The sequence below is a fragment of the Ascidiella aspersa genome, chromosome 1 (assembly GCF_963924565.1).
Source record: "Ascidiella aspersa chromosome 1, kaAscAspe10.2, whole genome shotgun sequence".
Classification (NCBI taxonomy): Eukaryota; Metazoa; Chordata; class Ascidiacea; order Phlebobranchia; family Ascidiidae; genus Ascidiella; species Ascidiella aspersa.
The window spans coordinates 26,145,109-26,167,258 of NC_139447.1; the positions used below are offsets into that span (position 1 = coordinate 26,145,109).

At 42.4% G+C, this 22,150-nt stretch overlaps 2 protein-coding genes across 2 annotated transcripts in view; one reads left to right on the plus strand and one right to left on the minus strand.

Moving 5' to 3' along the window:
• Positions 1-1,352: 1,352 nt before the first annotated feature.
• LOC146168571 (protein FAM227B-like) overlaps positions 1,353-22,150 on the plus strand; it is a 154,735-nt gene continuing 133,937 nt past the window's right edge. The window contains exons 1-9 of the mRNA XM_083388794.1: positions 1,353-1,492; positions 1,597-1,705; positions 1,840-1,983; positions 2,109-2,233; positions 2,541-2,645; positions 2,706-2,804; positions 2,874-2,975; positions 4,060-4,186; positions 4,888-5,031. Of these exons, the coding sequence (XP_083244920.1) occupies positions 1,394-1,492; positions 1,597-1,705; positions 1,840-1,983; positions 2,109-2,233; positions 2,541-2,645; positions 2,706-2,804; positions 2,874-2,975; positions 4,060-4,186; positions 4,888-5,031 (1,054 nt within the window). The 5' untranslated portion in view covers positions 1,353-1,393. The remainder of the gene's footprint in view (positions 1,493-1,596; positions 1,706-1,839; positions 1,984-2,108; positions 2,234-2,540; positions 2,646-2,705; positions 2,805-2,873; positions 2,976-4,059; positions 4,187-4,887; positions 5,032-22,150) is intronic.
• Positions 7,037-20,083, minus strand: LOC146168572 (uncharacterized). The gene is made up of 7 exons (XM_083391678.1): positions 19,914-20,083; positions 19,033-19,146; positions 18,576-18,726; positions 17,632-17,731; positions 14,590-15,525; positions 8,359-8,465; positions 7,037-7,453 (listed from the first exon to the last, which is right to left on the minus strand). The coding sequence occupies exons 1-7, from the start codon at positions 20,081-20,083 to the stop codon at positions 7,037-7,039; spliced, it is 1,995 nt and encodes a 664-aa protein (XP_083247804.1).

The following is a 22,150-nucleotide window of genomic DNA, read 5'->3' on the forward strand; positions in this document are numbered from 1 at the left end:
AAATTATTGCATGATACAAGGGAGTCCAAAAGAAAACAAAAAATGGTAAAATAATCACAATATTTCGGCCGGGGTTTATGGTTTTACTTGTGCGAGAATTAGAGGACAAATGAGGTTGTTGATAAATTCTTGAAATAGGCTAAGCTAGCAGGGCTATAGGGATGTCGAATAATACCGGCCAAGCGATGAATAAAATACCTAAGCCGGAACGGTCCTAAACGAGGTTCCGGAAGCATAACACTATGTACTTTGGGCCTCTGATATCAAATCTGATGTTATTTTTTGTTTAACGTTAATATTTTTTTAAATAATTGCAAAAAAAAATTGCAATGTTCAGTAAATTCCATTATTTCGCTGAAAACATGTTGAATGTTACCCTAATATTATAAATCCTTATCCCCCATATCAGTGGCATCATGTGTAGTATCGTTGGAAAGGTGTGATCAAGGTCTACCCCAATTTGTTGGTTAAACGGTTGGCAAGTGAAAATTTCACTTCATTTTAAGGGGATGCTACTGGGAGCAAAAATGGCGATTATATCGCATGGTTAATTATGAATATAAATATCGGTTATCGTCGATTTAAACCCTTATCCCCCATATCAGTGGCATCATGTGTAGGATCGTTGGAAAGGTGTGTTCAAGGTCTACCCCATTTTGTTGGTTAAACGGTTGGCAAATGTTTTTATATTTTAATATTCGGCGAATATTAATATTCAATATTTATATTTTTTTAAATTTAAATTTTTTTTTGATATTCCTAAAATATAGACCTGTATTAGTGTGGTTGTAAAATATTTTTTTCTAGATGCTGAATAAATATGTTTATTTTGCCTTTGAAATTGTAGGATGAGATAGGGCGAGATTTTGTAGGTTGGCTAGCTCTTGGTCAGTTATAGCCTATACTAATTTCTGGTGTTAAAGTAATGGGTTCAGTTGCCACATTTCTAGTGCAGTATTCTCCAAATTGTTAGATGACTTATTAATTTATTTAATTTAACCATTTAATGACACATTATGTCTCCTTTCTACTTCTATCAAAGAGATTATAATAATCTCTTTAATTTCTATGACTTCTCGTTTTTCAATATCGGTTCGTTACTTAGCGACAAGGTGTTTCCCCGTAATCAACACCATGATAACAAAATGGTGCTAAGATGTGGCAAATTCAAATGCTTTGGTTTTATTGTTGTCATTAATTTTTCTGTGGAAATTAATTTTGTTTGATGTTCTATGGTTAATAATTTCGTAAGAACCAAATTGATATAAAGTAATCTCGCATTGGTTTTATATTATTTGAAATCAATGTACATTGCCTTGTATAAACAATTAAAAATATACTTTGCAGAAAAATGCATTCCACCAATGCCATAAATCCAAAAATTGCTGCACTCATGGCTAACATAGGTGGAGAAGAAGTAAAACAGGCACCCAAAAATGAAATACCTCATCCTCCAGAAACATTTGAAGAATTTTTAAAGTTTGAAAAAGTGGTATGATACATGCTGCTTTCAGTGCTTTGTAAAAAAATACATCTTTAATAATAAAATTAATATTTTTTAGTTGAATTTTTACTAGTTAAATAATTAATTTTTAGAATGAATGGCCACAACAATTAACATCTGAAAGAATCTTGGATATAAGTGAAATATCTCATACTTTGTGGACCTTGGATGAAATTAAAACAGAAATTCAAGAAAGTGCACGTGAGCAAAAATAATGGAAAACTATGTAATAATTATAAGTTCAGAATAAAATATTACTGCTTTGTATTATTTTATATGTTTAGAACAAAACTAAAATAAAAACAAAACACATTATTGATTGCTTTTTTATTAAGCATTTGGCCTTGAAAGTTTATCTGACATGGAAATGAGACTAGATGAGTTTGGTGAAAGACTGTTGTATTTTTCATCATATATCACAAGCCCTGAAGACCGGCCATCAAGAATTCCAGAAAACCTATTTCATGCACCAAGGAAAGGTGTGCACCACATAAAATATTGAACATATTTGTTTTTTTTTTATAAAAAAAAAATACTTTTAGTTAAAATTTTTGTAAGAGTTGCATTGTATTGACATATTTTTGGTGGTATTTATTTACTTCAGAGGAATTAGACAAGGCTTCCAGCTTTGATGCAGTAAAACTACATCACAGTCGAAAAAAGAAGAAGAAAGATGTAAAACAAACAATGCAGGAGGCTGCACAAGCATCACGCACAAGAAATATAGATGCAAGTGCTTTATACATTTTTAATAAAACAGTTTGAAAGTTAAGACATTGAATAGCTTGCTTTCCTTTACTATATTTAATATTCTGCAATGAAATATCTTATAAATTTTAGTCGTAAAATTTAAAAGTAATTTTAGCAACTAGCTGAATGTGCCTTTATAAAACGTGTTAATTTTTGTTTGCTAAAAACCTTAACACAGGGTATCATATAGAACTTAGTAAGCTGAAAATCAGTTTGTTTAGATGTTGCATAATAAAAATATTTTTTGCATTGGTAATATTATCAATTCATGTTTTGTTTTTTTTAGTTTGTGAACTTTCCAGGATTCCGCCCAAAAGAATTGACTGAGTTACCGAGCCAATTAGAAGCACCACAAATACTTAACAGAATAACGGAAGCACAAACATTTAATGTAGGAAAAAGAAACAATAAATAAAAAGTAACAATTCTAAAAAAAACTTTTTTCTTTTAGAAAGGATTCATGAAAATGTGGAAAAAGTTATTTCTTTCAGAAGCATCAGTTGCAATGTTGCAAGATGCCTTTTGGTGGTTCTTTCTTGAGCATTTTGAGGTGAACTTAGATGCTATTTTAAGCTGTGTTATTAAGTAATGTACTAATAAAGTATATGTTTTGCTACAGCACAATCCACATGCCCAAGACTTGCTTTTCACTCGCATCTCAGATAGTTATGTGGCGATGTTCTTCAGTGCACACCCAGACATCAGAGACAAATTCATGGTGGTAAGATGGGTCTTTTTAATTTTTTCTGTTAAATTTTACAGCTGTGACTTTTGGCATTTTTCAAATAATTTATCTAATATTTTTAGTAATATGCTGAGAAAAAATTCCCTATACCTCAATTTAAAACAGCCATCAGTCAGGAGAGACATAGATATATATACCAAATCAGAAATAGAACCACATTTTAAGAGATGACATTACAAAGTTATACCTAATGCTAAAAAATGCCTTGACAAGACTTTTAAATTAACATGAAGATGTGACCCTATGAGCACACAAGAAACATTTGCATATTGCTCAATTTAATAACATTTTTCAACATATTTTAAGAAAATAACTGTGAGGGGTGTTGTTGAACAACTGTATGTCAGCATGGAAACCATGTGTGAAAAGTTAAAACATACGGTTTGCTTGCTCTATTAAACTTCCAAGTTGGCGAGGTTTTACTTGTTACAATAACAATTTTGAATGACATCATAGATTGGCACAAAGCAAATAGATTTAAGTAAATAGAAATTGTATTTTGGACAGGGTTAGTTATGATCACAAGGAAAATCTTGAAGAACTGACCTCAAATATTTCACATTACACGTTGGCTGCGTAATTTTTGCAACAGTTAACAATGATTAGACAAGAGATATGTAATCGACAAGTAATTTATCGGCATAAAGATCGTTTTACAAAATTTACCACTTTAAAAACAGCCACCATAAATGGTTCCAATAGAGCGATCAGCGATGGACATTTGTCCAAAATTGATATTCGCGTGTATACCAATTAGAAGCCACTTTCTGCGTTAAAACGACCAGTTTTGAATTTACCTGACATATCTGGATTCATATTCCTCGGGTCTACTTTAAAAATAATCACCCAGCGCCAGGCTGATTGTTACACTTATACATTTTAAAATGTTATATTTTTTAAGACTTTTATTCGCATAGAATAAAATATATATATATAGAGAGAAAATATCTTTTCAGTGCGGTATTCAAGATCCTGCCGTGCTCGTGTCGCGATCCCAGGGGTCCGTAAAGAAATTGGTAAACAAATAAAAAAATACAAAAACGCGTTTTCATTTGTTTAGGTTTTTCCCCGCTGTCTGGCGCAAGCGATCTACCTGACGTTCTGTGAAGCTTTCCCGGAGTCGCACGATCGATTTACCGAAGAGTTTGTCGCCGAACTTGCCTTTCTTATTAGCGAATGGATCGCAGGTAACTTAGTTTCTTTAAATTTCTGACAATTGCCCTTCTGAAAGGCCCGTTTACACTGCAGCTGCGCTGAGCTGAGCTGGGCGTAAAAATCGCTTCAAAACGTAACGTTTTTCTATAGCTGCACTGGGCTTGAGTTTAGCAAAGGGTGAAAATTGCTCCAAGGCGTGATTTTTTCCATCTGCACGGGGCTAGAGTTTAGCAGAGCGTGAAAAACTCGAAACAATAGAATTTAAATGCAAATTACGCTTTTGCCTTTAAAGACAACAAAAACAAACAAACAAACAAACGTTTGTTGATTATTTGACGGGCTTTTAGACTGATATACTATTACACGTTGTGTTAAGAAATTAGGTCTTCAAAAAAATAAGCACGAAATTAATCTGCGATAGTAAAAAGTCGAAAAGTCGACCAATAAATCCGAAGATCGAAAAAGGATGAAAACGACTAATCGCGTTGGTAATTAATAATGTGTCAGTCAGTTGCAGCCCTTTATAGAATGCTTTAGGTGCATTTGCAGAACAAAATCTTAAACTGTTAAATTTTGTGCGAGTTCAATTTGTAAACATTCGTATCAGTGGAGAATTTTCCTAAGATACGCAATACTGTTATGAGGAGTAAACGCAAGCACAAGCACTCGACTTGGCGCTATATTTATTTAGTTTGGACTATAGGCATTGTTAAATAATTTCCTTGAAATTTAGGGGTGAAGCTGCCGGTCGACGACTGGAAAAAGTGGCCTTGGTCGAGCATGGGAATGTACCCGGGAGGAATCTCTGACGCAATCGGCGGTTCCGCGCACGAGAGGGCGCTAGGGATCCACAAGAACTCCGAACCGATGCCAGACAGTAAGTGACCGTTTTAATATCTTCGTTGATTCGAGCATTGTTTTTGCCTTCTGTGAGGAAACAACAGAAAATTGTTATTTTGTATCCAATCTTTAGCTATTGTCTTACAAACTACAGTAATGCTTTTCGTTTGTATTTTTGTTTCTACTTGGAAACTTCTTATATCACCGACAAATTTAGATGGCCATCGCAACACTTGTTTCGAGCTGTTAACCCGGAAAGCCTGTTACCAAGATTTTGATTTTCTTTGATAAAAGCATATTGAATAAAAGTTCATTATTTAGGCATCATATGCGCCAGAAACTGATCATAGCAATAGCAAACAGTTTTTTTGTAGAAACAAAAAAGCGCGAAATAGGACGTTAAAAAAACAGTTTCTCCAGTCTAGTTTATTTTGTCGAACTAATGAAATAAGGGAGGCATTCGTACTTCATTAAGTCTTTTCATTTGACAACTGTATTTTGACCTGAGTTATTTCTATACGACCTTCGTATTGCCGTTAAACTTTGTGCTGCAAATAAAACACCCTTTCGTGGATTACAAAAATGATTTTTTATATAATTTAAACTTCATATTATTTTTTTCTGAAAAAAGTCCATCCACTATTTTCTCATTCGGTTTTATTTCCACGTTGTGAAATCGTTGCAATATTTACACAAAATTCGCACAAACAAAACAACATTAGCGAATAAACTAAGAATAAGAAAAAAACAGACATGATTAACACAGCTAAGTCAAGTAACAAAAGTGTTCAAAATACACTCGTATATAGTATAGAAATGCGCCGATAAACGTGGTGCAAACGGCATTGTTGGTGGTAGTTGGCTGCCTATGTGTATGTGTATAGCAACGAGAATTTCTAAGTGCAGAGTCTGTCGATCCGATGTTAAAATGGCATACTTTTTCCGCGAAGTGTTTCGCCTGTTGTACAATGTGGGATTCGGCGGCGAAACAAAAGAAAAACGTAGCCGCGAAAGTTAAACAAGGAAAGTAAAAGCTACAGCAAGTCGACGTGTTGTGCAACTTCTTATAGGGAATGTATCTCGAGATATGTTGAAGCTGCCGACAAAGGTAAAAGCCCCAAAAAGCAAACCAAAATTGCTGTACGCACAGTAAATAGGCTATTGACTGGTTAAAAACTAACCGGCGGAATACAAACGATCCGCCTTCCATGTTTGGCTCTTGTCCTGTTATCAGCTTCACGAAGAACACCAGCGCCTTCGGAATACAGCAAGAATGGCCTTGAAGCAATAAGCAGTGTGGCGGGCGAAGGCAGGCCTGGAGTTACCCGATCCCTCGCTAAAACATGATTGAAGAAATAGGGCGAATATTTATGACGATTTAGTCGGCGACTACTACAAAAGCGGATCTAACCGTGTACAAACAAGGCAATTTGGTAAAATGATGTATCGTAATCATGATTCAAATTCCTTTCGCTGGACGGAACCAGTAGAAAAGTAGAATTACCTAAATGTCGTTTTACCATTTGGATTATTATAATATAATGTAGAATTATTATTGGGTAGCCGTGCACGCAGTTTAATGAAAGAGTATTATTCGATTTTGTTAGCTTGTATGTATTATTCAATCATGGAAAAAATACTGCGCTTAAGTTATACGTAATAATAAAAAAAACGAAAGTGTTTTTTTGCATAAATATGTAAGAAAATAAAGGGGTGGCTGTCGATCTCGGTCTCACTCGGTCGGTCGGCCGCGCGTAAAAAGAACGATATAAATATAATTTACAATACAGTAGATAGAAGGCGTCGCAAAATGGGGCGGATTGAACTTAAGTCGTAGTGAAAGAAGAGCGGAGAAAGGAGGAACAAAGCGGCGGCGGACAAGGAAAAGGTGGTTGCGTTTCCTGGTGTTGGCGCGCCGGCGTGCCCCGGCCCCGTATAGTTTCTACATCGGTGCTTCACGCGAATTGGCGTGTCGTCGCAAACCACTTTAAAAGCCAGCTCGAATGGGGGGCAGGTGCAGCTCTCGCGCGCTAAGGTGTCTTCTACCGGCTCGTTGGTGCCGCCGTCGTACCTGTCCGGCCTCTAGTGGTCCTTCTGCTACCAGCGCCCGGCCGGCGCCGTCGCGGCTTCCTGGCAGCACCTGGCCGCCGCCTTCTGACGCCCGGACGCTTTCTCGGATTTGGCCTGGGTTTCCTCGTTGTCGTCGTTTTCTTTTTTGTGACTTTTGGGTCTTTTGGGACTTTTGGGACTTTTATGACGTTGACCTTCTGGAAGTGCGCTACGCTGCTGTTGCGCTGCACCTTCCTACCACGCTTGGGACTGCCGCGCCTGTCGAAGCCCAGATACATGCTGACCAGCAGGATGCGGCGCCGCTTGCGCATTCGCACCTTTCGGAAGTAGACGAAGTGGTTCTTTACCATCTCCTCGTCGTAGACGCACATCGCCTTTTTGTAGGCTGCCTGCGCAACAAATAACGTTCGTTATTATTTTTTTAAGTATATATTTACCCACTACCGAGTGCAGTGACAACCATTTTCGTGGTAAATTTTATCTGTAAAGTTGAACGACATTAGAACTATTTATAATGTGCTGATGCCATTTAAGCGTTATGATTAGGCATCAGTCGGGACATTACCTATTTATATCGACGAGTCGAGTTACGACCTAATCTATTATCTTTCTCCAAAGATTTGAATTAAGCTTTCATCGTATGAAATAATTGACATTCATGTTTACAAAATTGTGTAGATGCGCTCACTTTAACCTGTTTTAACATGGCCGCTGATACTGAGAAAAAATACGCTTTCGCTTATCGCTGTGCCCACGAAAAGCGCCGACTGGTGAAACCCAGCGTGGGCAGAGCCACGCAAGCCTAAAGCCGACCGACAAATTATTCCTCATTTTTAACGGATTTTCATTCAAACGCTTTCGCTCTCGCACGCAACCCCAGTTTTGCCGCCCCACTCCCCTCCTTGCTCTGCTTGCTGGCGCATAACTTTTGCCGTTTCAAGTGCTGTTACTATACTGCTGATGCTGCTGCCCGGGCAAAGCGCTGTGTTGTGTTTGCCGTGTTACGTCGCCGCAGCAAGATGTATTCTGCTAATTGCACCCCTGCCGCGGTTGCGCCCTACCTTTTCAGATTAGCGGGGCCTGGTACAGTGCCTGCCACACACGTGGCGATTGGCCCTGTTCAAATGTCACCAAAAACTACCTTCGTGTGGCGAAAACCGACCAACCCTGAGTTTCGTAATGGAAATAAATTTCCTAGTTTAAAATAAATTACTTTGGGTGTATTGTTTGGGGTTTCAGAACTTTAGCATTCCTACTTGTTCTAATATTGTTGTGAAAAGCCTAACATCCTCACCTGCCCACGCAGCCTTCCTCTTTTATCCATGCAAAGGTAACGACCAGACTTAACTCCTAATATGACGACCTTGCCAGCGCCGCCGCCCGATCGAAGCTGCAAAATGCCTGCAAGAAAAAAATGCTGGTTAATATTACATTTTAACGACCGGCACATCTCTAAAAATCTAATTCGGTTGCAAGGGTGGTTGTTACAGACCACAACTGTAAACAATCTTACATTATTTGATCACTTAATCTCACTCACGAAAATTCCTCAAACGTCGCAATCGAATACATTGCGTAAGCGTCATCGAATGCAGGGTCTGAAGTAAGGAAAATGATGTGTTGATGCTAATCTACTTGACGCGCGGTTCATGGGTGTTTTGTTGACCCCGTATCCTGCTGATTTGTTAAATCACCAGAGCGTATGGTGCCTGAGCGACTCCCATTATCGACCAGTCTATATGATTATCCGAAATGGTTTTTGTTTTTCTAAAAAGTTTTTGTGTATCTTATTTTCTTTTTGATGTTCGACTGAGATCTATTTTCGCATAAATTAGTGCGTCGACATTAGGTATTAATCTGGATAACGCTTAAACTCGGCAAATCCAGTGCTTTATCTAATCATAAATCGCCAAGTGTCCCTTCGCTTTGCTCATTTAACGACCTATATAGATTTGTTCCACCAAAAAGGAATCTTAAAAATAAAAGAGCGAAGGGTGCTCGCGAGTCGCATGTGAAGTTCCCTGGCCACAACTATTCCAAATACTCGCAATACCTTGCTCGGACCCCTAACCCCGCCACTGCTTCCGTGCATCGCTGCGGTATGCGAGCGCGCCGCCCCCAGGCCCCAGGTTTCTCGGCCCCAGGGTGAGCGAGCGTTTGCCAGGAGCCGCGTGCCCCACCCTGACCAAATGTTTGCAACGTCAACACGGCGAGTTGATCGACACTTTGATCATAGCCATAGCCCGGTCCATTACGCTTAGTTCGCAGGGGGGACAATTGCCCCTGTGTCTGCGTGCTCACCCGCGCGTGACCGAAAACCCGTTGCCCTGCGGCCTGACCCAACGCGACCAGGCTACACCCGGTTGGCTTTAATTCCGTCCAAACAAAATCATGTTTTGGTCATTTGTAAATTAATATCGCGGCATAAATGCCCAACGCTGACCGATTTTGTCGTTTAAGTATTTCCAGACCGACCCGGTTATTACAGCAACAATTTTTAGTTATGTAACTTGTCAATTAATTATTTTATTTGATGTGCCATTTAGTGAAAATTATGTTTACCTGTGAGCAAGGTGCGTTTAAATCAGACAACCGCAAATAGGTCTAACTATTTAAAAAAAAAAAACGATGTAAAATTCAGAGTTTAAAGTTTGGGGAAATTTAGTTTCACTCAGACTATGTTTTTTGGAATAAGCGCGGCAACAGGTGTGGTCTGTCATTCGATGGTCCCGTGTCACATGCGTGAGGTGACGTGATTGCCCTACAAAAACAGCCCGGGTCACGCACGAGTCAGGGCTCGTTTATTTTTTATCCCGGAATTATGCACTTGTTTCCAGGATTGGCGCGGCTTTACCCGGAAAATATTGCTATCCATGCTTGTGCTTCCATTAACGCGGGGTGTGCCATCGATTAGCCGGTTATGTTGATCACGCAAATGTTTATTTTCGGACATATATAGGCGTCTGCGCTGTTTAGCCGCTTTTCCACCAGCTCCTAATTGATCGAAAACAGATGGGAGGTGCAGCAGGGATCGTGACTGCCAACTCTCCAACGGTTCCATTACCCGCGCTTTTGTCAAGATGTCACCTGCATATGATCGATCGTGATGTCACACGTAACACCTCAGCCCACCCGGTTCTGTTTTGCTTTCGCCGCACTTGCAGATGCAACTAAAACGCAGACGAGTTTTAAAGGTAATACGGGTATTGTCGTTTGTTTGACAGACGCTGTGTGACAACCGGCTTACCGTGTTTTCGAGCATGTCGGGCGTTGTTTCGGTAAACAATCGGCAATTACGCTTGTTTTTACCCTCAGACGGCAGGTAATAGGCCCTATTATCGTTCTGTGTCGTTGAAACGCGGCGAGGGGTAAATTAGGCGAAAGTGGTGCAAAAAATCCCCGGACCCCACTCTTCACGTTGCGTCATCCTCGATTATAGAATAAGGACACGCCACCCTTCACGCGCTAATCGCAGCAATACTGTAGCCTGAGCGTTTGGTCGAAAAATCGAAGTGGTTATAAAATGTTAGGCGGCGCTTCGGCTCGCTGTTGGATCAGCGATGTCTTGCACGACCCCATTCCTTGAGCGGGTGCGGTGGACTGTGTGTGTGCAGTGGACACGCTTTCGCCAACTCAAGTGTCCGTTGAGGCTTATCAGCAGCCCGCCGCCAGCGTCCTGGGAAAATTGTGGCAGAGGGGGGCCATTCGTTTTGCACGCCAGGTAAATTTTGGCTTGACATGTCTTTACCCAGGATGCTGTCGAGGAAGTATTCGTGTTCTAACCATAATTTTATTCGGGTTAGCGTTCGAAACAACGTAATATCACCACTGCGTATATGGGTGCGAAATGTGTTTAGCCTGACGCAATGATATCCTTAGTCATCAAGAGAATTTGGCTGTGCTCATTTATTTTATCGCATTAAAACTAATACTGCCTTATTGGCAAATGGTTTAGAACTGCGAACTCTATAGCTTTTATAAGGAAATCGATTTTTAAAACGATATCATGCACATAACACTTTTTAAGCTTTAAACTTAAGATACTACATTTTTATGGCGCAAAATATACTTGCCCAGATCCTTAAAAAAACTTGCTATAACCTTAGGATTCCGGTCGGCGCTCGGTCGCTCACGTTTCGGGCGATATTCGTGTTCGAAGTATTTGCGGCCATCAACGTTCGCCAGGGATCGATAAAACTCGCCTCTGTGCACTACACACGAGCAACGTGTGAGCCACGGGGCTCTGGCACGTTTAATGACACGCCAACTGCGAGTTCCTGTGCTGCGTGGGCATCTGGCCGAGCCCTGGACAGTGCGACGAATAACGGACATGGTCAATTGCACAGAATTGGGCGAGGCCCTGCGCGTCGTTCCCTTTTGGGCTAATGCTTTTATTGCCCGCGGCTCCGTCAACAGGTCAGCTGAACTAGCGACCCGCCGACAACTAATCGGCGCTTTTCAGTTTGTCTATCGGCTTACCTCACGCGCCCCCTACATTTGTTGCGTCGTCTATTTGCGACCGATTCACCTTTATCAACAATGCGCCAGTTTCCCTTTTCGGGCGTATGCTCCGCCGACGCTAAGTGGTGATTACGCAAAGCCAAATCGCGCGCACATGCCCGTTGTTACGTGGATTACACACAAGAATCAATGACGTAGCGAAATATGACGCCATTCTACTTATGTCGGTTACCTTTTGTAGCCGGATTTTATTATATCGTGCGGTGAAATTTGTGACCTGTTTTTGGATAATTAGCTAGTTACCCTTTCAGTAGGAACCATGATATTTCAGCCCATTTAGTTCATTTTCACCCGCTTTGTAACGCCTTGCTGTCTCCATATGCTTTAAGTTGAGATTTTATGTTACGGGGAACAACCAAACTTGCATCGACGAATTTTGCTAACATTTTGCTATAGAGTTACAATTCGCGGAGCTTGCGATTGATTGACGACCAAGCGTTGCTATTTCGGTGGTCTTACGTTTGCACGTCTTCAGCCCGGTCGATGTTTTTTTCGAATGAGAGTACATTGGTCGTGCAGTCGGTGGGCGAAGGCGCGATGTGGCATTAGCGCACGCCGGTGGTTGTAACTGCGTGAAAATTGCACGGTGTGGAGGAGGCCAAATTGGGAGTTGCCGCTCGCCCAGGACTTCCTTCGCCGAGTGGCTCGACCCGCACTAATCCGCAGTGATTACAAAGACCATCGACGTTTACCCTTTAACAAACCGCTTTGCTCTGTTGCCTCCCTGCTGTTGCTTGCTTGTCGGAAACAAGGCGAAGGGATGTCGCAATCTCGCGGCAAGAACACTTGCTTTTCTACAGTCCTTTGAAGTATTTGGGGTTGTGTGGAATATAAGGGACTACGGGTTACTGCAGGATGACGCAATTTTTGTTGTATGCCGGAAAATCTGTTGGCATCATGTGATCGTGGTTCTTTTAACGCTGCAATGTGCGCACATGAAAGACATTCAAAGGTTCACGATATTCCGAACTTTATCAAAAAATATATTAGATAAGTGAAAGTTTATAAAAAAGTATAGAGAAAATTTTTCAAATAATCGAAAATTTGAGTGGACTGAATGAAACAATGCAGTTAAATTAACGTCTGTTTTTTTTTGTATAAAACATAGTAATTTTTTAGGTTAACCTAGCACATATGGCAATTAATGGATTCTTTAATGAAACATCATGATTTTGTTGTTACGCACATGTGTGCCATCGAATGGTTATCGTTCATATATTTTGAAGTAAGTATGATGGATTATTCAAAGAGTTTGCATACACAGATTCGGATGCATGATTGTCGATAATTTGGTTAAAAAATATAGTTTAATGTTTTGTTGAATGGCCTGATGCGTGCTGCTTTAGAATAGTAGTCTAACTTTATTTTTTTATTAAATCCGTACAACGAATTGCCAGTTCTCTAAACATTTTGCTTTTACGTATTCTAAATTTGTGATTAAGTAAAAAAAGGGCGCTTAAGATTACCAGAAACTTATTTTAGCGTAAACGTATTATTGGAATGTAAAGCCTGTACGAACCACCAATCCGGTCGTCATTGTGTTGTACCCTGTTTAAGGTTATGCTTTACGGCTTTAGCAGTCTTGGTGGTTTTGTGCTTCAAAGGCTACGCGAAAAAACCTCACGTAAATGCGCCCAGCAGCAGCTTTTTGAATTTGATCGATTGTTGTTGGAACGAATATGAGAAATTCTGCCTGTATGTCACGTGCCTTCCCTGCTCTACCAAACTCGTTGGTCTTTGCTGTGCTTCGATTTTAGTGTTTACACCGAAATGGATTTTAGCATTAATCTGTGCTTGATTTAAATAAAAATGTCATGGATGTCAGTTTGGACAATCGCCATTTTGGTGGATCATCGTAATGCGTTAACTTGCATATAACTGGAAATATTCGCGACAAGATCCAGTTTTGCATTGTCGCGTCGTGGCAAACGCCTGTTTGAAGCCATCGGCTTTGCGTTTTTTGTTCCGGAGTGCCCGGAAAAGCCACCAGCAGCACGCGACATCACGCGTAGAGAAAAGAGTTGGCAAATGGTTTTCAGGTGACACGCGCGATTTTTTGACGCGCTAAAGTCGTAATAAGCGGGTTGTGGCGCGACGCGTTAGCTCGCAGAAGGAAACCTATCACAAGAAGTTGTCTTACGACGTTGTTCCGGCCAGGCCGGTCTTTTGGCGGCTATAATTGCGCCGAGCGCCGCGAATGCTGATTGCGGATGCTCGGTCTCCCAGCAAATTGTTCAACGCGACCACTTTATCCGGCCCGTCGTTTTATTTAATGTGTGGCCTTTCGTTTATGCTCAAATTATTTTCTTCTGGCATGTTGTGAAATTACAGGCTTTGCCGTTTCCGGAATTTCGTCATTTAGGTGATTAAAAACGTAAAACCTAAATGTTTTGTTAGATTAAGTTCAGATAAGAAAATCGTATTTAATGGTTTAACCTTCGATGTACAGCGCCCATCCACGAACTATACGCTTCGGTATAATCGTTTATTTACCAAATTCTATGACGATTGCCACATAATCACTTTGACACAGCCTTTCGCTAAAGAGCGCTTTAATCTAATGCCCTTCGTTAAGAAAGTGCTAGTGAAAATTAAGAAATCCGAAACGTCATTGCGTTCCAATTCGTCAACGTGCCTACCAATCCTATTCGTGACTTTTCTCCAAAAGCTAATATTTCGTTGCGACATTCGGAACTATTTTGCAGACTCTATCCACAGCTATTCTAATCGTTCGCTGATTGGCCTGTGAAAGGACGTGCGGTGGTCTTTTCTCGCACCTTTCGCCTAATTTTGCCGCCCGACGATTTCCACAAGCACTTATGCGCCGTAGCCTTAAGCACCGGCTAAGCTCTCTAAACACTGGAGCAATTTGCGACCCATTGTTGATGCATGTTCAAAATGAAAATGCCAACGCTTTAATTTCAAGTGGAATACATCAACACCAAATTAGGCTCGATCCGAGCTATTAAACATTCGATACGGGAATAAAGACGCGATTACTTACTCCAAGGACGCATCTTTGTGGAGCCTCTCACTTTGCCCTTCTTCCGGATTTCGATCGCTTGTCCGTACTTGTTGATAAGCCGCTTGTTGTCCTCGTGTCCGTGGAGGTACCTGGGGCCGGTGTATTGCGGCGAGGTGCGGCGAAATCGGGTCGGCGGCGTCAGCTGGTCTTCCACCACCGGCGCCATCATTTTTGGGGAGGGGGGCTTCATTTCGTAATTAACGATAGTCGTGGACGGGATGGCGAACGGCGTGTTCGTCGCTGCGAGGGTCGTGAAGCTCGACGCTTCGGTGAAGGGCGCGCGGGAAAGCGAGGCGCCGCTCGCGGTCGAGACTTGGCAGAGGCTGCCAATCGCCAGGAGGAGCAGGGAGAAGAGTTTGCCGCAGTTGATCGCAGACCACGGCGCTTCCAATCTCCGCCGGACCCTGCTCTCAGCATACCGCAGCTGTAAATTGCGGCAGCGTTGGTTCGCTGGGGTTTGGTGACAGTGCATTCGGGGTACATCGGCCAGCGCAGGACCGTAGTGCGGACAATGGCGCGGTGACGGTGGCGGGCATTCAACGGGAGAAGGTGTGGCGGTAATTCGCTTAAATCGACCGGGAGCGTGTTCTGCACACACTAAACGGCGCGCAAGGGCGGTGAAGGGCTGGGGTGATTGCTGGGCTGGTGCGGCGGCCGCGGTTCGGGCGCTGACTAAGACGTCGCTCGGACGATCAAAGTGATTCCGCGCGTCAAATTGCGTCGGCTGATGCCGCGCGAGTCCTGCTTTGAAGAAAGTCATGTATTCACGCTGCTGACCACAGCGCCCATGATGACGACATCGCCTGGCTGTCGGTTTGCACTCACGGTCGTGCCGGTGACGACACACGCAGTAACTGCAGTCTCGAACACAGGATTTCATAACCACCCTGTGTTGTCTATCAACTCCTTCTAAATCTGAAACACAAAGTGGTGATTTAGGTTAACCCTTCGTGCATTTATCTATACACCCATTTGTATTTCCATTAAGTGTTTTGAAATGGTGCGGAGGGTTTACCCAACACCTTCAAATGACATAAACTGAATAAAAGGTTGGTTAAGCGTTCGTGTAAAACATTTCTACTCAGTTTACCGGTACAAACTTCGCACTGTGTGTCTGGCTTGCCGACTTTTTACGTGTAAAAGCTGGCGACGAGGGCACATCTTCATTTATTGCTTGTCGTTTAGCCAAGTTCTTAGAAACCCCAGAGAATTCTTGTATTAACAGCAATGACATGCTTCCAGTCGCGACCGACGGCTCTTGGCTGTTGTTTTTCTGGCTGAACAATGTCTGCGCTTCATTATTCTTAAACGTAGAAAAATATCGCAGCGGCGATGCTCCTTGATGTATTTTTATAATGAAAATGCAGTCGCGAATTCTCATACCTTAAACACATTCTGTTATCTCTAACGCAATTGATTTTTTTACGTTGAATTAGAATCGTTTCATGAGATTACAAGAAACAAACACTCTTCTCCGTAAGCTACAGATACCACTAATAAAAAAGCGTTATAGCCAGACGGTAAGAACTTTGTGTTGGCAGTGAACGCGATACTGCCGACCACCGTTTAACCTTATCTCTCATTATGATCGACGCTAGATTAGAATTATTCCTCAAACGCCATGAACATGTTGGCGACCGCGTTTTCTCAGAATCACAAATAAAATCCCTTTTCCGAGAAGCAACTAGCTTAATTCAATTTTCCTAATAAATTGCTGCGTTGTTTAGGCTGGCTTGGTCTTTAACAACATCACTATTTATTTACTACATAGTGTGCAAAAAATAATGATTGATTTTTAGAAATCTCATAAATACTAAATTTATTTGAATAAGACTTTTACAACTTATCTCTTTTCGTAAGTCCCGCAAATGGAATGTTAAGGAAATCCTTTAGGCGTTTAACTTTCTTCCCGACCATTAGTCGCTTCTCCCGTATTGTTTGACGCATGAAAAGTGATAGCGCTACGACATTAAATACCCATTTACTCGGGATTAAGTAAGGTAGCATGACACGGCCGAGCCAGTTTGAACGTCCCGTTGAGGTAACGTAGCTCTTGCGAACGATGCAACCCTCTCGTCTTACTATTCTACCCTTAGATTTTACCCATTTCGTTTATAGTCAAGTCCGCAGGCTAACTCTCGCGACCTGGCCTTTCTCTCTCGATTTCGCGTTGAATATTGATCGATCTGAAATTGTCTGTCCTCGCCTCGTGTCGCCTTAGCGCACCTGACTGGGCACCTTCTAGGAAATTAATGGGCTTTTATAAATGAGGCCGGCGCTCAACCCAAGACACCTTCTTCTTCTTGTGTCACAAGGAATCATCTCTCTCTCTTTTTCGGCTCGCCTCAACCTTGTCATTTCGCGCGCTCAAATTTCCCTTGATTGGAGGCGCGAGACCCCACATAGGCCGTCGCACGGTTTTTGCAAGTAGCGCGCCTCGACGGAATGCACCTCGCAGCAAGGCGCCGCGAAAACATATGTGCTGCTTAACCGCTGGGGTTTCGCGAGGTCCCGGGTTAAACAAACATGCTCGACTCACCGCCCTCAAGAGCACCAAGTATAGGCTGCAACGCCCAGGCCAGTACTACGAGATAGGTGAAACGCATCAGTATGCACATAGGATAAGTGTCGGTAACACCAATTGGATTTGTTTTTAATTCCGTTAAATTTTTCCAACTTGGAACTCGCGTATGTAGTTATTTACAAATCTGGGTTGTATTTTGAAATCTGCGCTGACTTGATTTTTCTCACTAAACTCGCTGCTAAAGGCATCGAGCGGCTGAAAGTTCGTCTTCCGCCAAATAAATGTGCCCTCACTGTGCTTCCCTATATCGGTATATGTCACAACACACGCACCGTAACTGGTCGCGCTGTGCGACAGACGACGACTCTTCGTTTATGCGAACGACATTTTACTTTGTCAGTGCCCTGTGCGAGGTCTGCAAGACCCATCTCTTTTCGAACGCGCGGGCCCAACCTGGCTTCGAGGCCGCGTTAATGCCCCCGTAATTGCGTAATTACAGGTTGCCTTTCGCTGTCTTGCATGGCTGCTTCCTCTAGATGCGTTCCAGTCTGCCTTCTTGACCTCCCCAGACTTGCAAATGTCAATTACACAAAAGTCCTGGCACAGACCGATTCAAGGTTGACAGATTTAACGCTGTTTGCAACCCACTCGCTAGCGTCTGTTATGTTCTTGAAGGGCGTAATCCCCAAAGTCAAAGTTGTTGCAGTCACGGTTTTACAAGAGGACCAGTTGCTTGACTGTATGCAGCCGCTATTAACCTCAGAACATATTGTACTCAAGTCTTGCAATTTTCTTAAATTTTATAATGAATACCGTATAACAAGCTGCACAACACGTATTTACTACAAAGACTCCAACCACATTCCTTACATGCATTCCCATCACAATACTACTAAATAAATGCTTGTTGTTTTGCGCTAATGCTTGTTATGTGAGTGCAACTGAACCTATTCAATCCCCTAGTAACATGTCGACGTCATACTTGTCGAAAGCGCCCTGCTTGTTTTAACGCGCATGGATAATCTGCCAGCCGCAGCTCAATTATTATAGGGTGATATCACCGCCCTTTTATATGCGGTAGGTCGCTATAGCCTAAAGGTCAACGTGTCAGGGGGCAATGCACTTCTAAACGATTTAACAACTCCCTGTCCAAAGTCTACATGTAAATCCAACAGTTATTTAGGCCAACAACAGCAAATACTTTACTACGAAACTTGTTGTAATAAAGTGTAATAAGTATATACGTTGATAATATCGCAGTGCAACAACAAACGCTGTACAAGAAAACCTCGCTGTACAAGCAAACCTCAGGGGATGTCCAAATCGGCAACACATGTTTATCAATGGGCTTTGCGATAAATTTAGACAGCGATAGCTGTACGAGTGGATTCATGCGAGTTGCAAAAGTTATTAAATTCGTCCCAGCCAATTCCAATCTGACCGCGGTGCTTTTCTCTTTCTGTAATTTCTCCCGGCCACTGTCCAGGCATAGTAGCACCTCGCGCCAGGCAGGTGTAGTATCCAACCGTCTGTGCCGGTCTTCCTGCTCTTTATACATGAGAGCGTGAACGGCGCACGTATCCCGAACTTCCCTAGAGATTGGGAGAAATGCGCAGGAAAATGGCCTGCCTTGCGCAGTCCGTAACCGGCGATACCAACGTGGGAGCATTCCGATCGTGTCTTCTAATTAGATTTGTACGTTTCCGCGAAACTTGTAGGGTTTGATGGGAAGAATTGATTTCAAATATACCGCAAATCTTATATTGCTAGTTTCTGGCCGTTGAATTATTCGTTTAAGATAAAAACGGAACAAAAGAATGACTTTGGCTGCGAAACATTTCTAGGCTTTCGCCAGAAATTTGTTGTTGTTACTACCCTCATATCTGCTTAAAAAGTACCGACACCGCCTTTTCATTTCAATAGCTTCTAGACAAACTGATGTATATCTGGGCGTAACCTCGACGACAATGTTTCCTGTTTCCTCGAAGTTGTTGCATTTTGGCAACTGCCAGCTTTAAAAAGAACAAAAGAAGGATTATTTTCCAAACGTTTCCGACAGTGACCCAGCCTTTTTCCTGGACGCAGAAACTCGACACTGCGGCCTTAATGGGCGGAAAAGTCGCCTGAGTGGACACTCCAAAAAAACGCTTAAGGTTAAAAAGAGAAACGCGATCGCTAAAAAATGGCAAAAAAATGGCACTTTTAATAAACTGGACGCGTCAAACTATACGATGCATAAAATAAGTTCAAAACGTGGCTTTACGCCGTGCTGACTGTTTAAAATCTTCTGCCGCATATTTTCGCCGTGCGAGCACTCGAGGCGGCGAAGCACTCCCAAACTATTTGCAATACACCTTTTCCTGGAACTTAAAAATAGGCGCGTCTTCGGCCAACAGCTGTCCGCTGCACTCTCTTACCGCGCGCCAGGGCTGCCATCCAGGCGTCCACCACTTCCGCGCCTTCGCGCGTTGTGGACCCTCGCAAGTCTAAAGTGTTTTCGGAAGGGAGGTTCTGAAACATTTCGAGTTGTGAATGCGCGTGCCTTCGCTAGCATACACTCGTTGTAAATACGAATTAACGGCGGCGATAATTGTGAGGCGCCGCGAATGTAATGGCAAGTCGGTTTGTCACTCCACGCCCGTTCTTCGGTTGTTGCCATCTTTGAAGTATACGCCACTGGGTTTTAACTGCGCCGCAAAAGTTGACGTTAATTTTCGACGCGACGCTCTGTCTGCGTCATGAATGCAGCAGCCGATGTTGGTTCGACTGCCACTGTTACTGCTCGGGCTGTGATCTATTTGTGGCCTGGTTGTTGATGCAACCGCCAGCGTGCACCACGCCTCGCTCATGCGTCACAGCTTCGGGCTTGCAATTGGGAGAAACCAACAGTTGGAGAAAGATCTGCAATCGACTTTTGGCATCAGACTGCTGTGTTTTTTTCTTGTCCATTGTCTGTCTACTATCAGAGCAATAGAACGTTGATAGAGCGTGTCGGTTTTTGTAACTAACAAATTCAGCAGTGAGTATTCAAATGCAAAATGACGCCGGGCTTTTGGTAAATGTATCACCATTAGCTGCGTGTATTCTCGCCTTAACAGCACACCAAACCCAATGCACAGCGCAAATAACCCAGGCGACCCCGTGTTAAGTGACATGTAAATCTTTAATTGGCGCTTACGCACAACAGGCTTATGCTTGTACTGGCTCGGCGCTCTTATTAAACGTCTCTAGACGAAGGTTATAACTTGTTCTTCGTCGCTGATGGTATCGGGCTGTGGTCAGATATTTTTTGTATGACCTGCACTTTTGAGTATGTTAAAGTAGAAAACATCCCGCAGACTTTTCCTCATGCAGCTTTTCAGTTGTATTCAGCGTTAAACTCAGTGTATTTTGATAAGTGATTTTACAAAAAAACATTTCGTCATATACGCAATAAAATGTTTACTGTATCGCACAAAACATGTACAAAACTGTCTGTTTAAGACATATTTCACTTAATAATAAGCGCAGGTTTTGTCGATATTATTGTCACGTCAATCACCATACGAAGATTGCGCATCATGCCTTTGAAACTGACCTGGTAACACAATACAACGTTACCAAATAAATCGCAAGCACGTAAATAGGCCCCTTCATTAATCCTTTTCGGCGTCCCCAACCGTTAGTCATAATCGTTTAGGCGTCGGCTAAGGGTGAGTAAAGCACCCAGAAATGTCCCTAAATATCGCTTCTGTTGTTTGATTTATTGCAAGCACCCAAACTGTGGGTGGAGATTTATATCGGTCGCGACTTTCGTGTGTGGCACGACACATAAGAATCAGCGTTTCTCTCCTACAGGTGCTGTATCGACTGGTAAGAATGTCCCAGCTACCTACTGTATATGCAAGTCGATGACGACACATCTGGCTTGCGGTGGCGAAATCGTAAAGAAAATGAGCAGACATTGCTATTACATATATATTTTTGCCGCCGATGCCTGGATCTTTTATTTGTTTGTTCGTCACCAATGTCGCTTAGAAGTGGTGTGGTGTCCACAAAACGTCTGCTTTAAATCTTTACACTTTATTATGCGGTGTGTTTCTTCATACTTTAATACGCGGTGTTTTTTTTTCTACTTCTTGTCAGACAGACTGCCATTGCTCGGTGTTGATTGGTCCAGCGGTGCATGTAGTAGTTGTGACGTCAATGGCAAGAATTAGGATTAGGCTGATTGCTTGTTTCGCAGAATTTTGTCAGCGTCCCGCAGCCACCGGCAAAATTCGCTGCCTCAAGCCAGGTGCCTCCGATTTGCCGCTCGACGCATCATCGACTTATGTCAAATTTGGCGCGCATTTTTCATTTCAACGACTCCTATATCAATTCAATTGATTTTTAGAGTCTCGTCGAGTGTGGTGCATTTCAATTTTCGCACAGAGTAAATTACGCTATAACAATAACAAATAAAATAGGCGACAAATAGCTTTCGCAGCTAGCCGCCATTGATTGGATGTTGTGTCTGAGCGCAAGGTCAATTATCCGAATATTTCCGCCAGGAGACTGGTGTTGTCGCGTCTACAGGCGGGAAGTGGCAAAGGTTTTGTTATGGCTTTGTGTGTTATGACTTTCGATCTTTAAAAGCCTATCTGTTCTACAGCGTGATGGGAACGTTAACCGCTTGTTAGGGGTTCTTTTTTGGGCTAATGGTGATTTTTTTTTAAATCAATAGCGATAGTTAAGAAAAAGTGTTCATAAACCTTTGATGTGGCTCCTGGACAGCGGCCCAAACCGTAGGTACTCAGAAAACGGGTGCGAATTAAAAGTCTATATTTGCTTCCAGTGCCTTTTACGAGGTGCGGTTCGCGTGGCTGGCCTCTCTAAATGGTGGAAACGTCGAATCCAAGAGAAGCTTAATTGGTGCGGCAAGTGGGCTTAATTGACCAGAGCGACCGAGTTGATTAATTGCTCGTCAAAGCCGCAGCCAGCCTCGGCTCCTAATTTCTAGGCTTCGACCGAAAATGGTAGCGACCCGATCGCGTC